The 21716-nt window shown below is 50.5% G+C and overlaps 1 protein-coding gene across 2 annotated transcripts in view; it reads right to left on the minus strand.

The window, feature by feature from the left end:
* Positions 1 to 21716, minus strand: part of GSTCD (glutathione S-transferase C-terminal domain containing) — a 53468-nt gene that overhangs the window by 17604 nt on the left and 14148 nt on the right. For both annotated transcript variants that reach the window (XM_060186318.1, XM_060186319.1), the window contains 2 exons: positions 21455 to 21709; positions 18858 to 18951 (listed from right to left, as the gene is read on the minus strand). In XM_060186318.1, the coding sequence (XP_060042301.1) occupies positions 18858 to 18951; positions 21455 to 21709 (349 nt within the window). The remainder of the gene's footprint in view (positions 1 to 18857; positions 18952 to 21454; positions 21710 to 21716) is intronic.

Raw genomic sequence — 21716 nt, forward strand, 5'->3', positions numbered from 1 at the left:
ATGGGAAAAGGGACCTTCTTCCAAGGCACCCATGCTGCTCTCTGCATCCCCAAGCCATCTGTTAGAAAGCAGTAACTAACTAAACGACCTAATATTCCAGACCCCCCACCCCCAAACTTCAGATGAAATGAAAAGTCAGGAAAATCTTCCTTTACCCAGAAGGACAACAAATTGTTTTATCCATCAGGAAATGCAGCGAGAAATGACAATGAATACATTTCCCCCCTTAATCATGGATGTCAATCAGCATTAAAGTATTACTTATGAATAATAATGAAATTAAAAACGAACACAATAGGAAATACACCAAGCTTCCCATAATTTAGTATTTTAAGAGGTTTCTGGCTTGAAGTGAACTTTTCAGAAAAGTTCTCACATATTCCAAGTGGGTACAGATGATTTTTTTTTCTAAACCCTAACAGTTCTAAATCCTTCTGTAGAAAGTATTTTATATTAGCATCCTTAGTTATAAAAATACAAACTCCAGGAGTCGGGCGGTAGCGCAGCGGGTTAAGCACAGGTGACACAAAGCACAAGGACCGGCGTAAGGATCCCGGTTCGAGCCCCCGGCTCCCCACCTGCAGGGGAGTCGCTTCACAGGCGGTGAAGCAGGTCTGCAGGTGTCTGTCTTTCTCTCCCCCTCTCTGTCTTCCCCTCCTCTCTCCATTTCTCTCTGTCCTGTCCAACAATGACGACATCAATAACAACAATAACTACAACAATAAAACAAGGGGAACAAAAGGGAAAATAAATGTTAAAAACAAAAAACATGAACTCCAAAGGTTGTCTGGCTTACTCTGAAATCAAAAGGAAAATGAGCACTTTGTCATGATATACAGAAATAAAAATAATAGGGCCATTGCAGTCTATAGATCAGTGATGCACTATTCTGACAAAACCGTCTTATGCACCTCGCACCCAACAGGCCAGTATAAAGGAAGCTCTATAGGTAGGTAGACACACAAATATTAGTGTCATCTAGTCATTATATGTTGATTAAATATATGGTATCACACATTATACATTTCTTTGGTCATAACAGCAACAGTAAACCAATCATTTCTAGTTTTGGAACTACTTCCCATAATTAAAGGTCTTCGGATAACTGAAACAGCCCTAAGAACCAGAATCTTTTGTCAGGTATGTACATGCTTGCAGGAATGTGTGTGTGTGTGACACCGTATCTAGCTGTGGGCATTTCTAAACTGCAGACAGAATAGATTTACACTATGTACTTTTTAGGGCACACATTCCCACCATCTATAAGATTCATTCATGTTGATCCATAAAGTCATTCTTCCACTAAATATCCCACGGTACCGTTATATTTTGTTTTCGTGCTTCCTTTAGAATCACTTAGAATGCTGTTTTGCAGTTACAACCAACATTTTCTATAATTTTGAAATTCAAGTTGAATGCATATCTGTCGGCCTTAATTTGTTTTTGAATATAATGTCACCATTTTTTAAAAAATATATTTATTATTTATTTCCTTTTGTTGCCCTTGTTTTATTGTTATAGCTATTATTGTTGTCGTTGTTGTTGGATAGTACAGAGAGATGTGGAGAGAGGAGGGGAAGACAGAGAGGGGGAGAGAAAGACAGACACCTGCAGACCTGCTTCACCGCCTGTGAAGCGACTCCCCTGCAGGTGGGGAGCCAGGGGCTCGAACCGGGATCCTTACACCGGTCCTTGTGCTTTGCGTCACGTGTGCTTAACCCGCTGTCCTACGGCCTGACTCCCATAAATGTCATCTTTCTATCATGAATCCAAGTTATACTTATAAACATACAGCTATAAACCAAAAAAAAAAAAAACAACACTACAATAATGCCAACAGTTATAAAGTCTCATTTTTATTACAATTAGTATATATTTACCCAGCTCTTTATAGTTCTTTCCTCTCCCTCCCTAGCTATTGGCAAGAAGCTGATTGCTGCTACAATGTTTATTTCAACATTCTCTATTTTCAATTTCCTCCCAGTAGATCTGGAGCCCAGCCAGTGAAATTTGAAGATGGTGCCAACAAGGGAAAAAAAAGAGAGAGAGAGAGAGAGAGAGAGAGAGAGAGAGAGAGGTATGACTGAAAAGCAAATGGGAGCTTGCTTTCCTTGGGTGTGTGTACCGCCACCGCCGTGAGATTAAGAACGGCATTGTGGAAGGAATAGAGGTGCTGGCGGTTCAAGACGGGCTTGGGCATTTCTGGGCTGTCTGGGCGTGCCAAGTTACCCGATCTTTCCGAGCGTTTGCTCTCTCACCTGCAAAACGTACACAACGGTTCCGTCTGATGGGAAGTGCTGTGAGAGACAAACACATGGCAGAACCCCAGCCCAGCGTCTGGTCTGGTGCGGGGAGAGTGGGGGCCACCCCCCTACACACACGTATCTGTCTGCTCACATCACAGGACAGGGAGCCCACTGCACAGACGCCCCAGGTGGCCGTAGGCCGTAGGCCGCCTCCTGGTTCAGGGACAGGCGCTGCCCTGCACACGGCCAGACCCCCCCTTTCCATGGAGGAGAGGCTTTATAAACCACAGCGGGCAGGCACCTCACAGAAGGGCTATGGAGTCAGCTGCGGCTGCAGATGAAAGAACGAGGTCGTGACTGAGGAAACTCCAGACGCAAAACAAGATGGGCAAGAAAAGAGAGAGGAGAAAAACAAGAGATGAGGAATGTGGGAAAGAGATCATGAAAAGTCACCTTAAGGACAACCGGCGTTACTGAGGAAAAAAAGAGACGGGATGGAGATTTCACTCAGAGAATTATTATGTCAAGGGAAAGAGACTCCTCGAGACAGGACGCAGACACAGGCCGGATGTGAGAGCGCCCCGTTCTGGAGACGCGGGCTCACTCCCGCATTTCCCTGCTCCTCGCAGCAGCCCAGGACGGAAAATGGCTCAAGATGGACACTTGTGGGCCCAGATCTTGCCACACGCTGGAGGCGGCACAGGTGTCCCACTGCACCGCCCAGGACACCGACTTTTCTCTCCGGGAAGAAACCGTATTTAGAGGCTTCGCGGCCAGGCGGCGGTGCTCCTGGTTAAGCGCACACAGCACAGTGCGCAAGGACGCGGGTTCAAACCCCTGGTCCCCACCTGGCGGGGGAGCTTCATGAGCGGTGAAGCAGGGCTGCAGGGGTCTCTCCCTCTCTGTCTCCCTGTCCCCTTCTCAATGTCTCTGTCTCTGTGCAATAATAAATGAAGATCAGGAGTCAGGCGGTAGCGCAGCGGCTTGGTGCTGGCACTACAAATACCCCCCCCTACTTTTCTTGTTTGCTTTTCTTTCCTTTCCTTTTCTTCTTTCTCTCTCCTGTTATTCCCTTGGCTTCCCCATCCTCCTGCTCTCCTCGTCCTTCCCTTTCCGGCCTGCTGGCTGTTCCTCGGCCTGTGCTTTCAGACGCGGCTGCTGTTCAGAGTTGCCAGTGGTCCTCGGAGGCCAGAGGCCTATGGACAGAGAGGCCTGGACATCTGACCAAGCACTTCAGGCCCTTTACTGACAAGCACTTCCTGCTGGGAAGGTTCTGGGGCTTTGGGGCTGTGAGCTGACCCCCAGTGACGGCCCTCCCCAGTCGTGGGCCTCGCTGGCAGCTGTGAGAGAGATGCCCGGAGTGTCCAGTTGCTTCCCCAGGCCCACACGGTCCCCGGCAAAGGAGGACAAGAGCTTCCTGACAGACTGAGAGGCCACAGAAGCAGTGGGGTCATTTAGTCTCTGTGACACACCTCCCCAAAGTACGCTTCTGCTTTCATTCTTCCTTTCCTTAAGAACAGAAATACTTGGATTTCCCCCCCCCCCCCCCCCCAGTTTTGCAGCAAGATTGGATCACCCCTGGCTGGGGACGCTCATGGAGCCACACATCCATTCTTGTTTCAAAAGAAAAAAAATGGAATTTAAGAAGTTCAAAGGAAAAAAAAAAAAAGACCTCAAGGCAATATATATATCGGGGCATGTGGATGTCTCTATTCCATTCTCTACACCTCGACAAACAAACCAGGACTCTGGGCTCGAGGACAAAGTAAAACCAGGCACTGAAGACATGGCCCCTCGTGGCAGGAGATAAATACCATGACTGCCCACGCTGACAAGCCTCAGGCTTGGGAAGACCAGCCGACTGGCAGCCGGTGGTGAAAATCTATCTCTGGCATCACCATAAGATGGTCGTTGGAAGCTTCTTGAACCTGGGTCCTTGTGCATTGTAATATGTGTGCTCAACCAGGTGCGCCCCCATCCGCCCCTCCACCCCCGTAATCCTGTAACACTGTAAACTGCTATCCATCACTAATAAATATTTTAAAAAGCCCCAGCAAACCCTGCTGGTAAAAATAGATAGATAAATAAATAAATAAATAAAACTAGTTACACTGTAGAGAATACAAGTCATTCAAAATGTACTTTTCCTTAAAGCCAAGCAGCCTTCAAGTCACAGGGCACAGGGCTCTTGACGGTATTCGTCTATCCGACAGCTGCAGCTGCCCCACACCGCCTCCTGGCTCCTGTCCTCTCTGACTTACGTGGGCCAGTGGAGAGCAGTGGTATGACAATCCCCAACAGTCCATCATCTCAGAACCGTTGGCCGTCTCACTAACTCAAACAAGGACAAAAAAAATGAGGCAAAGACGCAGTCAACAGAGCCACTTACTGGAAGCAAAATGTGCAAGGCCAGGTTCCCATGCAGGCCTGGACCTTCAAGCTGCCGTGAAAGAGTCACACGGACACACGTGCGTGTGAGTTTCAGTAACTGGAGGCAGCGTGCATTTGAGTTGTTAAAACTACAGTGAGGCCAAAACAACAGCTCACTAAAAGAGTGCACTGCCTGGCCATGTGTGCGGACCAGGGTCAATCAAGCCTGGCCCCACTGCCTTGAAGGAGGAAGCTTTCATGCTGTGGCTTCAAAAAAAAGTAGCAACCAATGCTGGAGAGCTTGTGGGGACAAAGGAACCCTCCTGCACTGCTGGTGGGAATGTCAGTGGGTCCAGCCCTATGGAGAGCAGCCTGGAGAACTCTCAGAAGGCTAGAAATGGACCTGCCCTATGACCCTGCAATTCCTCTCCTGGGGATAGATCCTAAGGAACCCAACACACCCATCCAAAAAGATCTGTATGCACCTGTGTTCACAGCAGCACAATTTGTAATAGCCAAAACCTGGAAGCCACCCAGGTGTCCAACAACAGATGAGTGGCTGAGCAAGTGGTGGTCTAGATACACAATGGAATTCAGCTATTAAAAATGCCAAATTCACCCTCTTCACCCCATCTTGGGTGGAGCTTGAAGAAATCATGTGAAGTGACATCAGCCAGAAACAGAAGGATGAACCTGAGATGATCTCACTCATGGACAGAAGTTGAAAAACAAGATCAGAAGGGAAAAACACTAAGCAGAACTTGGACTGGAGCTGGTGTCCTGCACCAAAGTCAAAGACTCTGGGGTGGTGGGGAGAGTTCAGGTCCTGGAACATGATGGCGGAGGAGGACCTAGTGGGGGTTGAATTGTTATGTGGAAAACTGGGAACTGTTATACATGTACAAACAATGCTACACATGTATTTTACTGTTGACTGTAAACCTTTAATCCAATAAATAAATAAAAAAAAAGCAGGGTGGTGGTGCACCTGGTTGAGCACACATTTACAGCCCACAAGGACCCGGGTTCGAGTCCTTAGTTCCCACCTGCAGGGGAAAAGCTTCACGAGTGGTGAAGCAGTGCTGCAGGTGTCTCTCTTCCTCTCTAGCCCCGCCTTCCCTCTCAATTTCTGGCTGTCTCTGTCCCATAAATAAATAAATAAGGATAATAAGAAAATTTAAAATTTTTTAATTAATTAATTAATTAATTTTCCTTTTTGTTGCCCTTGTTGTTTAACATTGTTGTGGTTATTAATGTCGTTGTTGTTGGATAGGACAGAGAGAAATGGAGAGAGGAGGGGAAGACAGAGAGGGGGAGAGAAAGACAGACACCTGCAGACCTGCTTCACCGCTTGTGAAGTGACTCCCCTGCAGGTGGGGAGCCGGGGGCTCGAACTGGGATCCTTACGCAGGTCCTGGGGATTTGCGCCACATGCGCTTAACCGGCTGCGCCACCGCCCGACTCCCAGTAAGAAAATTTTTAAAAGGCACTCACTTCTTCCTATCAAAATCACCCCTCGGACGTGAAAGCCCAGGTGAATGAAGCACTGCCAAGTTTCTACAAGAGTTCGCTGAACCTCAGCTGTTCTTTCCTGATCGTATGTATTAGACACTATACCTGAAACACTGCGTTGCTTGCCGCCAGTCCCAGAATAGGGGGAGGCTTGATGGACATCACTTTAATTAAACAATTGATCTGTGCGGTCATGGAGAGTGCCTTGAATTCACGGGACCTTGTTTATCGATGTCAGTGTCCTGTGTACTTCACAGTCATCTCGCCTCACAACGTTACCACCACCCTGCAAAGCAGCTCTTAACATCCCCACCCCCCTTTTGAAGATGAGGAAACCGAGGCCCGGGGGTGGGGGGTAAACTGTCACCCGACTAAGACGCAGGAGTGGCAAAGGCAGCAGGCGAGGAGAGCGAGCAAACGGTACTGGCCCCCGAAGCCGCGCACGTACCGCCAGTGACGCTGCCGTGAAGACCGCCGGACACAGATCCCTTACGGCAGGGGTGAGGACACTGAGACAGGGCCAAGAAGAGCCTGGAGGGGAAATATCTCAGGAAGGGACAAAGCAGGGGGATATTCACTGGGAAGGCTGTGTGAGGAGTGAGTGAGAAACAGCTATACGGGTGCTATGCCTTTAGGCTCTAAGTGAAGCGGGGGGACGGCCCAGCCAGGGGAGGGCACGTTCCAGTGAGAGACAGACTTGCCCTCCTCGGTTCCGGGTCTCTGCAGGAGACCCAGCTGCTGGCTGTCACCGACCGTGCTGCCTCCCAGCTGCCTCCGCCGCTGCTGTTCTGGGGGAAAGCTGCACCGTGTGTGCTGCAGGGGGCTTTGAACCCGGGTCCTCCCGCTCCGTCAAGTGTTCACTCTTCAGGGTGAGCGGCCTCCTGGCCCACAAGAGATGTCTTTCCTGGTCGACTGATGATGGAAGGCTTCATACAAAGAACACCATCTCTGATAAGACCCCTGCGTCCTCAGTCTGAGGCGCCTTGACCACTGGGAGACGCTGTCAGAAGTTGGACCCCGCGCTGACCCTTCACGCTGGCTCCTGTGGCTGTGTTCCTTGCGCAAACAGGGCAGGTACGTGAGGCATTCCAGAGCTCCTCTTCAACTCACTGCTCTTCAGGACACGTGATTAGTAAGGCAGCATTGGGGTGAATTCTCGGAACTGAAAACAACTGAGCCCAGAACTTGCTTTGATTTAGAAATGCACAGGAAAAGAAATAGGTGGAAGCCGACCCTCATGGCCATGCCCAAGAACAGGAGCATGCAGGAAAACCCCACGCCTTGCTTTTTAAAAGTCTCTTTATGGGGGATGAATGTTTGACAGACCCACGCCTTGTTACGCTTGTGCCTTAACAGGGATAACGTAGCACGCCAACTTGAGCCTGAACAGTCCCTTTTTAAGGGCTGCAGAGGAAAACAGCCCGGAGTTCACCTGCTGGAACCAGTCTCTGCGCCCCAAGACCAACGTCACGCTGCGCTGAGCGCGCTCTCGTAGACGGCTGTCTGGAGCAGGGGCCACACACCGGCTGCCGTGGCCCTGCGAGTGCCCGGCGGGGCGCGAGGCAGGCCAGGTGGGACGCACCCACCCGCCGGGATGCCTTTTCCGTCTGCCTCGGGGCTTATCGCTCTCAGATCAGATATACTACGTGGCCTGGAAAGAGTATGCTACGTCTGGCTGGGTCCAAGTCGATGCTGAGGATATTCTAGAGGAGCAGGTGGGGGAACTCAGCCATTCAGAACATAGGTGGCCGGCGTTCAGGTTGATGGCCAAGATATGCGGCCTCGGCCGACGGCCACTCCCAGGCCCCCGCAGTCAGATGCCCAGCGGGCTGTGACAGTCCCCATGGAGGTGGTGACAGTTATGAGAGACACACACACACACACACACACACACCATTCTCCCCGCGCGAGCAGCATTCTCAGGATAAATCCGGCCTCAGGGAGGGGCAGACAGGAAACCAATGGCATGTGTTGCTGTCTCACTCGGGATCTCTGGGAGACCGTCTCCCTGGGGGAGAACAGAGGCTGCGAGGGGTCGGGAGACCAGGCACACCGAGCAGTCATCCCCGCAGGAGCACGTGAGCAGCTCAGGAAGGCTTTCCCGTTCAGGCAGGATGAACCGCCGGGCAAAGGAACAGGTAAGTGAAAAGCCATGGAGAGAAGGCCCATGGAGAGAAGGCCCATGGAGAGAAGGCCCATGGAGAGAAGGCCCATGGAGAGAAGGCCCATGGAGAGAAGGCCCACGGTCCACAGGAGAGAGCGGCCAGCTCCCTCCGTGTGCTCAGGGCAGCCCCTCTCTCGATGTACGCCCGCCCACACGCCCACACTCCAGTGACCCGCCCGTGCAGGGCTCTCCAGCTGGGGCTGGGGACTTAAACGAGGTGCAAGGCGCAGGACAGGGAACGCGCTCACTAGGGAGGCAGCCTTCCCGCCCCTTCCCTGCCTGGTGGTGGCGCCCTCACTTAAGCGCACAGGTCACTGAGCTAAGGGCGCGGGTTCAAGCCTCCAGATCCCACTTGCAGGGGAGCGTGTGAAGCAGGGCTGCAGGTGTCTCTGTCTCCCTCTCTGTCTCCTCCTTCCATTTCAGTTCTTCTCTGTCTCTAACCAATAAATGAATACATAAATAAAATATTTTTAAAAAAAGGGGGCTGGGCAGTGGCGCAGCAGGTTAAGCGCACGTGGCACGAAGCGCAAGGACCGGCGTAAGGATCCTGGTTCGAGCCCCCGGCTCCCCACCTGCAGGGGAGTCGCTTCACAGGTGGTGAAACAGGTCTGCAGGTGTCTAATTTTCTCTCCCCCTCTGTCTTCCCCTCCTCTCTCCATTTCTCTCTGTCCTATCCAACAACAACGACATCAGTAACAACAACAATAATGACAACAATAAAAAACCAAGAGCAACAAAAGGGAATAAATAAATATTAGGAAAAAAAAGAAAAGAAAGAAAGTCGAATCTTAAAGAGAGAGAGAGGGAGAGAGGACAAGTGGACAAGCTCCAGCTCCACGGCCACCGCCATGCTCATTCCCAGGGACAAGCTCCAGCTCCACGGCCACCAGCACGCTCATTCCCAGGGACAAACTCCAGCTCCACGGCCACCAGCATGCTCATTCCCAGGGCCGCTACCCGTCGTGACAAACGTCACAGCCTCCTCGTGGTCCCATCAACTCAAAGCAGCCTGCCGGCTTGCATCCACCACGTCTTCGCCAGTGGTGTCTGCTGTGTGGTGACAGGCACAAGTCCGCTTTGTAAGTGATCAGTATTGTAATGGAGTGACTAGAAATAGCAGCTTTGTTAGGTGATGGCTGTGATATGTGCGTTTTAAGCACATGATTGATTTAATGTTTCCCCCCAGAAGCAAGCGCTATATAAGGTTGGTGAATCCTCTACTAGAGCTTGACGCTCAGTGGGACGTTCCATCACATTGACTGGTGGAAGGGTGAAGGGCGAGCTAGTCATGAGGCAACGAGAGGCTCCACCACATCAGGATGTGCCTCTGCCAACCACAGCTTACGGCTTTCTTTAAAAAGGGAGCAAGCTGCATTGATGCTGAAACAGTCCTTTCTGTTACGAGAATCGTTTATATATTTTTTAGAGCTGCCATCTAATGAGGGCCTCTAGTCAGGACAAGGGCTGAGGAGACAGCACAGTGGTTCTGCATATAAAGATTCTCCTGCCTGAGGCTCTGAGGTCCCAGGTTCAATCCCCAGCACCACCAGCAGCCAGAGCTGAGCAGGGCTCTGGTCTTCCTGTAGTTTAACTCTGTATTAGTCTTTCTCATTCAAAATAAAATTGGGAAAAAAAAGGGGAAAAAAGCAAGGCAAGGAATTCTTGTGAAACAGGAGGGCGGACTGTGGCCTTTCCAATGAAGAGCACACTCAGAGAGGCGGCAGTCAAGACCCAGCTGACTCCGATCCTCTCTCCAGGATATGAGACCTTAACAACAGCCGAGGCAAATACAACAAAAGCACTGGCTCAAGACTTGTTGTTGCAACAGCACAAACTACGTGACGGAGCAAAGAGACACCTGCAAAGGCACGGAGCCCACTTCTGTGAGACAAGCACCCCGTCTCCCCCCATCATCCCCCCCCCGCCCCCACCGCCAGCAAGATCTCTCATTCGTAGCACAGGCTGTGGCCCAGGACTCCCGGAGTGTGGGCACAACAGAAATGCACTCAACAACTGGGGAGTAAGCAGGTGGAGTGGTTCTGCATAACGACTCCCCTGCCTGAGGCTCTGAGGTCTCAGGTTCAATCCCAGGGACCAGCAGCAGCAGCAGCAGCAGCAACAGCAGCAGCAGCAGCAGCAGCAGCAGCAGCAGCAGCCAGAGCTGAGCAGGGCTCTGGTCTCCCTGTAGTTTCCCCTGTATCAATCAGTCTTTGTCTCTCTGTCTCAGATGCTCAGTCATCACACTCTAGCAGTGAGGGCTGAGGTGCATTTTGGACACAGACATCCGTCACATATGAAGACTTCTACATGTTGCTCTTTGAGAAAAAAAAAGTTAACGTCAGTTTTATTTGTAATGATCCAAATTTACAAGTGATGATGATGTCCTTTGAGGGCCATTAGAAAAATAAGCTGCAGGGGCTGGGCAGTGGCGCAGCGGGTTAAGCGCAGGCGGCGCAAAGCACAAGGACCGGCATAAGGATCCTGGTTCGAGCCCCCGGCTCCCCACCTGCAGGGGAGTCGCTTCACAGGCGGTGAAGCAGGTCTGCAGGTGTCTGTCTTTCTCTCCCCCTCTCTGTCTTCCCCTCCTCTATGTCTCTCTGTCCTATCCAACAACGATAACATCAATAACAACAATAAACAAGGGCAACAAAAGGGAAAACATAGCCTCCAGGAGCTGCGGATTCACACCGAGCCCCATTAATCCTGGAAACATTAAAAAACAAAAAACAAACAAACAAACAAAAAAAACACCAGTTATTTTCAGAAAAACCTTATTCCAAAATATTTTCCCATACGGACAAACCCCAAGCCTCAGGTAAATACATTTCAAACTGTATTGGTTTTTGCAGGAAGATTGGCTGTATGAGTGAGTGAGTGAGTGAGTGAGTGAGAGTGAGTGAGTGAGTGAGTGAGTGAGTGAGATCACCAGAATGGCAAGGATGCAGGGAGAGCCAGGGAGGCACAGTCAGCGCTAGAAGGACAGTAAGACGCAGTTCTGGGCCCAGCAGACAGACACGAGGTACCTGAACATCACCTCCCCACGAGCCTCAGATTTCCTCATTCCCAATGAGGAAATGAGTCCCAGTGAGTGGCTCTCTCTTCTGAAGTTCCTTTATTAGTCCAGGTAGTTCGAATTGGCCCCACCAGCAAACGCAGCCAGCTCTTGCACGACCCCCAGTCTCGGGGTGGGGCATTCGGAGGGGTGTGTGGCTGGTGATCAGGTGGACAGAGGAGGAACAGGATCACTGAGCTCTCTGGACCCCTGCCCGCGGTCACCTGAGGCTGCCTGCCTCTCACAGAGACTCAGTCCCTCCCCTGTGGTCCTCTCTCGGGTGGGTCTCTCGTCTCCGGTCTGCTGGTGGAACTCTGGCAGAAATGGCTGTGGGTCCCGACCCTGCGGCTTAAGAGACCCTGCCTACACATCTGTGGTTAACCTCTCTACAAATAAATCCTCCTCACGACTTTGATTTGAATGTCATCTTGCCCTACCCAAAACTGATTCACCAGACAGCTTTTATGATTTTTTTCCTCCCGTTTTTTTTTCCTAATCATTGTTGTGGTTATTATTATCGTTGCTATTGATGTCGTTGTTTCTGGATAGGACAGAGAGAAATAGAGAGAAGAGGGGGGGGAGAGAGACAGACACCTGCAGACCTGCTTCACCGCCCGTGAAGCGCCGCCCCTGCAGGTGGGGAGCCGGGGGCTCGAAACGGGATCCTCGCGCCGCTCCTTGCGCTTTGCGCCACCTGCGCTCAACCCACTGCACTACCGCCCGAACCCCCCTCCCCTGTGTTTTTGACCAGGGCACCACTCTTCTCTGATGGTGCAGAGGATTGAACCTGGGACCTCCTGCATGTGACTTCATCACACACCGGCCGCACTCCTTCCCCTAAGCAAGTGTCACAGTCAGGGGCTGGGTAGAGCGCACATGGTACAGTGTGCCAGGAGGCAGGTTCAAGCCCCCCGTCCCCACCTGCAGGGGGGAAGCTTCACGAATGGCGGAGCAGGGTTGCAGGCGTCTCTCTGTCTCTCTCTCCCCTGACTCTCTTGATTTCTGTCTCTAGCCAATAAATAAAACATATTTTTTCTTAATTTTAAAAAAATCTTTATTTGTTAGAGACAACCAGAAGTGGAGAGGGAAGAGGGTGACAGAGAGACACCTGCAGCCCTGCTTCACCACTTGTGAAGCTCTCCCCCTGCAGGTGGGGACCGGGGGCTCGAACCTGGGTCCTTGCGCAGTGACGTGTGCGCTCAACCAGGTGCGCCACCACCCGGCCCCGAAATAAAGAATATTTTTTAAAAGTTCTAAGTCAGAATCTAATCCAAGAGCAAATCTGAATACAGTTTTTTGTTATTTTTTATGAGATTTAAAGTTCACCAGAAAGAAACTTACCAAGTTCATTTACTTTTACAAACTGAAAAAAAAAAATCATTTAAAGACATCTTGGTTGGATCAGAGCCCTCCGGATCCAGTAATGACCTGGTTTTGCAATAAGCCATGTAGATTAGATGGGAGCACAGAGCTGTAATCAGAAAGCAACTGTCTAAGTTATCTGACTGGCAGCTTGGTCTCCTCTCCTTTCTTAGTTTTGCTGGAGAAGAAATTAAGTGTGAATATGTCCCCAAAGAGATGGAAACAGTCAACAAGGCTGTTTTTGCAAAGAGAGCAGGCGTGACCGCATCTAACCTCTGCGTCTGAGAAGATGCTTCCCCATGGCAGTACCGGCAGCAGAGCAGGACCGTCACAGAGGCAATTTGTGTTTTAAGATAAGAAGTCATTCTTTTTATTTATTTATTTTTAATTTTTATTATCTTTATCTATTGGATAGAGACAGCCAGAAATTGAGAGGGAAAAGGGATGGCTAGAAAGGAGGAGAGACAAGAGAGATACCTGCAGCCCTGCCTCACCACTCGTGAAGCTTTCCCCCTGCAGGTAGGCACCAGGGGCTCGAACCGGGGTCCTTGTGCGCTGTGATATATGCACTCAGCCAGGCATGTCACACCACCTGGCTCCAATAAGTCATTCTACAGATTGAGCTAATCCCGGTCTTCCAAAGTATCTGTGGTGTAATCAATCATACACAGACTTCCTAGCTTTCCTTCCCTGGCAAGTGTGAACACTGGTGCACACACACATAGCACACAGTCAACTCCCCAATTTGACTTCTGGTCCCAACACACACACACACACACACACACACACACACACACACACACACACACACACACACACACACACACACACACACACAGTGATTTACACAAAGCCATGAAAACTCGCACAAAGCGACGACACTGTCAGTGCATGGCGGCTCTAGTTTTCGTTCCGTGTGTAAGGCTGATTTCGTCATTTCTTCTGAAGATTCGACCTCCAGCAAACTGTATTGTTGCAGGGCTGTGGGCTGCTGTTGACTCTGCAGCTGTGGAGGCTTTCCCTGCTCCAGGTATCTCTCCAGTGTGAGTCGGGCCTGATTCAGTTAAAGTAATGAAAGGGTTTGGGGACTCGGGGGAAGATGGTCCAAAACACAGAACAAGACGGCTCATTGTGCAGCCAAGCTGACTTTAACCATCACTGCTGCAACAGCACAGAGAACACCAGCTTCAGTGGGCTAGTCTGTATGAGCAATCAAAGGGCCCGCACATAGCTTCCCCTCTTGCCTCTTAAATGGGATTATGAGCTTTAAAAAACTCTTTGGGGTCCAGACAGAGTGCACAGGGCAGGGCATGTGTCCTATTGTGCACGGCCTGGCTTGAGCCCTAGTTCCCCCAGGAGTGTCCTGGTAATGGGGGAGGGAAGGGGAGCTTGGGGGCTGTGATTTCTCTCCCTCTCTCTCTCTTTCTCTCTGAAACAAGAAGAATTTTTTTTTTTTTCACAGTCAGCTTGGTAATGGTGAAATCACACACATGTACCAGGCCTTGGCACCACATACACACAAATAATTTATTTTTAATCCCCCAAATTTAGTAGATAAAGAGATTCCCCCCCCCACTCCTCACCAGAGTCAGACCCTCAAACATGTACAACTTTAGGGGGAGGTTTTCATTCAGACAGAAAGAGAGGGAGGGAGAGGGAGAGGGAGAGGGAGAGGGAGAGGGAGAGGGAGGGAGAGAGAGAGAGAGAGAGAGAGAGAGAGGGAGAGGGAGAGGGAGAGGGAGAGGGAGAGGGAGAGGGAGGGAGAGAGAGAGAGAGGGAGAGGGATGGCAGCACCAGAGCTTCCCCTGATGTCGTGCCCACTGCCAGGCAGTGCGGAACCCTGAACCTGGGCTGCACACACAGCCAGCTAGCTCTCTGGCCCTGTACAGACTTAGAAAGTATATTTCTATTCATTTGTTTTGGACAGAGACAAAGAGATGTTAAGGGGGGAGGGGGAGATAGAGAAGATGAGAGCCAGACACCTGCAGCCCTGCTTCACCATATGTGAAGCCTCCCTCCTGCAGATGGGGACACGGGGGGAGGGGCTTGAACCTGGGTCCATGAGCACCGTAGTGTGTGAGCTCAACCGGGTGCACCACCACCCGGCCCCTACAAGCCCTGCTGTTTGTTTAAGATCACAAACGAGGTTATTCATGGTGAGAGTCTCAACAGTAGTCTGAAAAGATGAGGAGGAAATCCTCGCTGCAAACATAGGATTCCACACACGTAAGCTACACCCCCCCACGCGCCCTCAGAGCAGGGAGATGCGCTCCTTGCCGATCCCTGCCCTCCCCGACTGCCTGGCCACATGCACCAAGGAAGGGAATCGGGACCCTGCCCCACAGAGGCTTTCATGACTCACACACATCCTACTTCAACCTTTTGAAGCAATTCGGTCTCTGGAACAGACCCCAGGTTAACAGTGTTCACGCTTGAATGTGAGGTTGCTATCGGCGAGTGCAGAAATATTCTTGAGACAAACAGTAATTCTCAAAATTACCTTGTTCCATAATCAATGATCTGGAAGAGTCAGGAGTCGATCCAAGGCTCCTTGACGGTTCAATCAGTCCTCAAATTATTGGCACAATGGCAAAAATTTCCACGTGAGCTTTATGCCCTACACATGAACCTAACTGAGATAATCTGTAGGTGATGGTCTCTGACCACACAGGTACTTCCTTGCCCTTGATACACCTGTTTTGTTTTAGGACAAAGATCAGAAGACACCGTCTAATTCAATCTGGAGGGACCAGCCCTGACTGCCATTCTTGGTGACCAGTCTGCATAAGCTCTGCTCACGAGTGCTCTCTGCCAGCAGGGGTCTCGCAGCCCCCAGGGGGGCAAAGCATCACACGGCACCCTCAGCAGTCACAACAAATCGAGCTCCAAGGAGAAAACGAACCTTTACTTTTACCTTCTTCTTTTTTCTTGGATCATGTGTCATAGTTATGTTCACTTCAATATAAGAAGAGGTGTGCACTGTCCCAAGAAGACACCCTGGTCTGTCGGAACCAGGTGAGGAGAGGAGCCTGGTGGGCCAAGCTGAGGACAGAGGGGGAGGGCGTAAGGGCACCAGGTTCGGAGAGCATCCCCCCCCCCCCCCCCAGTCCGCCAGAGTGAGAGCGAGTGCTCCGGCAGCACCGCCGCAGATGCGGGCTCTGACCTGACTGAGCTGCCGGGATGCCGGACTCTTTTCAGATCCGTTTTATTGTTACTTCCTTCTAAACCAGCACACGGCTTAGCTCTGGCTAACGGCGGTGCTGGGGATTGAACCTGGGACTTGTGAGCCTCCGGCACAAGTCTTTTGCACAACCACTACCCTTATGTCTCCAGTCCTCAGACTTACTTATTTCAAAATGATCAGCAGCTCATAGGAAGCTGGAAAGTGTCTTAAGAGCTCTGTGAACCCTCGGCCCAGCTGCCGTGGTGGTGACATCTACTGGGAACCCAGAACCGACGGCAGGAGATTCAGGCCTCCGAGTGAGCACAGCAGTCGCAGCAGGCTCTCGTGCCTGAGGTCCCGAGGCCCCGGGTCCCGTTCCCTGAGCAGCGGTCTGGTCACATGTACTCACACATTCAAATAAAATAAATTCACAGGAAAGAGAGAAAGACAGACTCAGGAAACTACTTCTCGCGAAGGCTCTGACCGCAGGCCTCCCTCAGCTTTTATGTGCGCTCACTCTGATGCCCAGCTTCACACGAGAGCTTGGACTCCGGCCACCACCCGCCCCACAGGCAGTTCCCACTGCAGTCATACCGGCCTTGGCCTCTCTGTCCCCTGTCGTCTGCTACCCTCCTCGCTGTCTCTCTAGTCCTCTCGAATGCAGCCACAAAGAGCTGGTGACCTGATCCTGGCTATTTCTGTTGGTCACGATGTCCTTGACTCGATGCACCTGCTATAGAACAGCCCTCGTCGGCGGCAAGAAATGGCCTCCTGACGTTTGTGGAAGCTTGCGTGCCTTAGAGCTGGTCTGCTCATTCACCCACGGAGGGTGTTTGGGCTGCTGCAGAATCGGGGCTGTCCACGATAAAGCTGCTGGGTGGTCCGGGGAGAGCAGTTGGGGATAAAGGTCTCGGGCATGAGGCCCCAAGTTTAAACCCTGGCACTGTGTGTGCCAGAGGGAAGCTCTCATTCTCTCTCTCATAAAGAAATAATTCGAGGGGGTCGGGCAGTAGCGTAGCGGGTTAAGCGCACATGGCACCAAGCGCAAGGGCCGGGGTAAGGATCCCAGTTTGAGCCCCCGGCTCCCCACATGCAGGGGAGTCGCTTCACAGGCGGTGAAGCAGGTCTGCAGGTTGTCTATCTTTCTCTCCCCCTCTCTGTCTTCCCCTCCTCTCTCCATTTCTCTCTGTCCTGTCCAACAATGAACAACATCAACAAGAACAGTAATAACCACAACATGACTACAACAACAAGGGCAACAAAAAAGGGGGAAAAATAGCCTCCAGGAGCGGTGGATTCATGGTGCAGGCACTGAGCCCCGGCAATAACCCTGGAGGCATAAAGCAAACAAATAAACAAACCAAAAAAACAAAACCAGAAACAAAAAAAATCAGATGATCTCACTCTCAGGCAGAAGTTGAAAAACAAGATCAGAGGAGAAAACACAAGTAGAACCTGAACTGGAATTGGCGTATTGCACCAAATAAAAGACTCTGGGGTGGGTGGGTGGGGAGAATACAGGTCCAAAAAGGATTCAGAGGACCTAGTGGGGGTTGTATTGTTATATGGGAAACTGGGAAATGTTATGCATGTACAAACTATTGTATTTACTGTCAAATGTAAAACACTAATTCCCCAATAAAGAAATCTTAAAAAAAAAAAAAGAAAAATCTTAAAACTAAACCAAACCAAACCAAACCGAACCAAACCGAATAAAATCAAGAACGAAGTTCCAGGACCGGGAGATAGTTCACACAGTATAGTGCACACCATGGACAGGGACCTGGGTTCAAGCCCCGAGTCACCGCATGGAAGACAGAACCTGTGTGGTGGGGGGCAGTGCTGTGGTGAAAGGCACGGGACTCTCAAGCCAGAAAACTGAAACTAAGTGGCTGCAGCTCTACTGCTGCCAGTGCTCTGAGATGCCCGGCGTCAGCACGCCCACGTTCCTGATGCAAGAATCTACTCTTTAAATATTCTTAATTTTATTTATTCATTTATTGAATAGAGACAGAGAGATACTGAGATGGGGGAGGGAGACACCTGCAACACTGTTTCACCACTTGGAAAGCTTCCCCCCTGCAGGTGGGGGCTTGAACACGGAACCCTGTGCCCTGTAATGCGCGCTCAGCCAGGTGTACCACCACCCATCCACGCAAGAATTAACTCTTAACCCACGTCCCACGAGACGTCCACAGATTTAGGTAACCGTAATTAATTCACAGTCTAAAATTATTAAACACACTAGAAATAAAATCAACAAAAATCAATAGCAGAATTAAACCTTCATGGATAGCGGCTATTAGAAAAAAGAATCAGAATAATAAAGAACTGCTGAAAAAATTATCATGAAATTAAAACACGCATATGGATGTTATCATAACCATACAAAGCAAATATGATTTCTGACGGTGAAAAATACAATGATATGACTAAAAGCCTAACGAGAGACTTTTTTTTCACACACTATTTTAATTAATTGGAAGGAAAAAACTCTGGACTAGTTACTAGACGATCAAGAAATTTATTACTGACATATTTTTTTTAATTAGGTGTGAAAACAAATTAGGTGTGTTAAACAAATGTAGGAAGTATATACATATATATTTCTAGAATCGGGGCCTTGCACGCTTTGGTCCGCCACTCTAAGTCTGACTTTTTTCATCCAGATAAAAAAAGACAGAGAGGAGAGAGGCACCACAGCCCTGGAGCTTCCCCTGGTGCTATGGGGCTCCCATCTAATTCCAGGGCAGGAACTTGATAGTGTGGATGGTACTGCACACACCCTTTCTGATGAGCTCTCTCTCTCTGCAGTCAAATACAAATATATTCATATATACATGTAACCTTTATCATGAAATTAAAGAGGATAGAATAATCAGCACATTAGATATGACCAGAGATAAATCAGAGAACTGCAGAGAAGCCAGAAGAAGGTACCCTAACCCAGATGATTAGCGAGACTAGAATGGAGGAGAAGGCACTCACCCTCCTTTGGGCTCACGGCTGCAGGAAGATTATCCCAGTCCAGAGTCCACGTGGGGCACGGGTGGGGTGAGAACACTGCCTCAATGCCTTTGTCCTAGGAGAGGAAACGGAACCCATTCGCATTAATGCCTCGGCAAAATCTTACCTCGAGCTAGAAGGCCGCGCTGCCTATTTCCTATACTAGCAGGGCCAATACTGCATCATTAGGCATTCTTCAGCCTAGCTCCTCCCCCTGCCAAAAAAAAGAAAGAAAGAAAGAAAGAAAGAAAGAAAGAAAGAAAGAAAGAAAGAAGGGGGTCAAATCCCTGTGTCTTCAGACCCGAATCTTCTAAAGCTATGCGAGTGCCTTTTCTCTACCTTCCTCCATCGTTCTGCACAACCGTGGTCGAGTCCAAACGTACTTTGCCATGAGGCATGCAGGCAGCTCCTCTCCACTCCAGCCTTCCGCCTCTGTGGGGACTGGGCAGGAGGGAGCCACGACAGCCCTCGTCTCCCGTGCAGGGTCAGCGACAAGGATAGGTTAGGGGCTGGGGGGACTGCATGATGGTTCTGCCAGAGACTCTCATGCCCGAAGCTTTTGAGATCTCATGTACGGTCCCCGGCACCACCATCAACCAGAGCTGAGCAGTGCTCTGGTCTCTCTCTATTCATTTGTATCTCTCTTTCATTACAGTAAATAAAATATTGGGAGTCGGGCGGTAGCCCAGTGGGTTAAGCACAGGTGGTGCAAAGCACAAGGATCCCAGTTCAAGCCTCCGGCTCCCCACCTGCAGGGAATTCGCTTCATAGGCGGTGAAGCAGGTCTGCAGGTGTCTCCCCTTCTCTGTCTTCCCCTCCTCTCTCCATTTCTCTGTCCTATCCAACAACGACGACATCAACAACAATCACTACAGTGAAAAACAAGGGCAACAAAAGTGAATAAATACATTAAAATAAATAAAATATTTAAAAAAAAAACAATGGGTCAGTGGGGCTACTCAGCTGGCTATCTTCTCAATCTTGTCCAAATCATTCAAACTAGTTTTATATTTGAAAAGCAATAATAATTAAAAAAAAAAGTACGTTGCCACTTTGGAACTAGTACAATGGACTGAGTACGGAACTTACACGCATGGAATCCTGCCTTTGCTCCCTGGCCTCGCGTGTTGCAGACGGATGCTCTGGCTCACTCTCTCGTGCTGCATGCGACATGACAGCATGAGGATAGCCCTACTGCTTTTAGACTGAGAGGAAAACATAATGCTAGTCTGACCCTGATCCACAGAGAAGTAGTAAGCCACCTGGAAATGCCCTGGTTTGCCGCGGGGACATTCACCTGAGGGTGCATAACATGATAAACAAAACCATCGACAAACAGAGACCAAGTGTGCGTTCTGCCAACGTCCATCAGGGCCCTTCTACACGGACCAAGGACTGGCGGGGTCCAGCATCCACCGCTGCGCACACTCTCCCAAACACCTCTCATCCACGCGACCTTGGGCGACAGTGCGCCGTGTCGCTGGACGGAGCTCTCTGCCCAGCGTTTGCACAGAGAAACGATTTTCCACAGGACAAAACACTCTAGCGATCCTTCTGTCAGGAGCTGAGCATTACCGGAGGGCGCCTTCAGAGAGCGGTGCGGCTGCAGGGGTCCCCAGGCCCTCCAACCACTTCCTGTGTCTGTGGTCTACGGACGCTGATGGCTCGTGTGCTTTTCAGTAAGATCTAGTTCTAGGGAGTCGGGTGGTAGCACAGCAGGCTAAGCACAAGGACCGGCATAAGGATCTAAATGGCCAGAAGCCTTAGTTATTTTTTAAAAAGAAAAGAATGGCAGGAGTCGGGCGGTGGCGCAGCGGGTTAAGCGCAGGTGGCACCAAGCACAAGGACCGGCATAAGGATCCCGGTTCGAGCCCCCGGCTCCCCACCTGCAGGGGAGTCGCTTCACAGGCGGTGAAGCAGGTCTGCAGGTGTCTGTCTGTCTCTCCCCCCTCTGTCTTCCCCTCCTCTCTCCATTTCTCTCTGTCCTATCCAACAACGACATCAATAACAATAATAACTACAACAGTAAAAAACAACAAGGGCAACAAAAGGGAAAATAAATATTTTAAAAAAGAGATCTAGTTCTTCATTAATGAGAGAGAGAGAGAGAGAGAGAGAAAGGGAGAGAGAATTGGAGCATCACTTGGCACAAGTGGTGCTAGGCACTGCACTCGACTCAGTCCCACATTTGCTCGTCCCACTCTCTTGCCGCACCAACACCGAGGCTGCTGGGCGTTTCTCCCTTCTGTCAAGAAACACCCTGCTGAAAAGAAAAACACCAGAAGAGCTATCATTAAGCTCTTTCTGACCACCGGTTCATGAGACGTCTTTCCCTCATGAGAAGCAGCCGGACGTTAGTTCCAACAGCAGTAGCAGAGTTCTTTCCTGTTGGCCAACATCAGGCTGTTGTTCTGGGGCCAGAGCACTTGGAGCCTCCTGATCAATGACCTCTCTCTCCTACCTCCCTCGCTCTAGCCCTGCCACGCTGAGATGCCTTCAAACTCTCCTGCCCGGGGTTCTAGCCGCAAGCCCTGCATGGAACTCGTCAAGTGAGCGGGGAGTGAAAACTAGGTGGGTACCATCAGCTTGGTCATGGTGGGCCTGGGCCCGCCTATGAAGGAAGGGTCACTCGGCTGCTCCTCTGCCCCCGGGGCCTCAGCTGGGCACAGCTGCCGTTCTCGGGAGGAGGTCCGCGACTGGGGCAGGTGGAGAAACTGGATCCCGCACTGGGAAGCCGTGGCTTTCACTCGGGGCACGTCCTGAATTCTCTGGTACCAGGCCACCAGCAGGGGAAACTCCTCCAGCTTTGCAGAAAGCTTCTTGCAGACGATGGCCTGGGCA

This window comes from Erinaceus europaeus, chromosome 2 (assembly GCF_950295315.1).
Source record: "Erinaceus europaeus chromosome 2, mEriEur2.1, whole genome shotgun sequence".
Lineage (NCBI taxonomy): Eukaryota > Metazoa > Chordata > Mammalia > Eulipotyphla > Erinaceidae > Erinaceus > Erinaceus europaeus.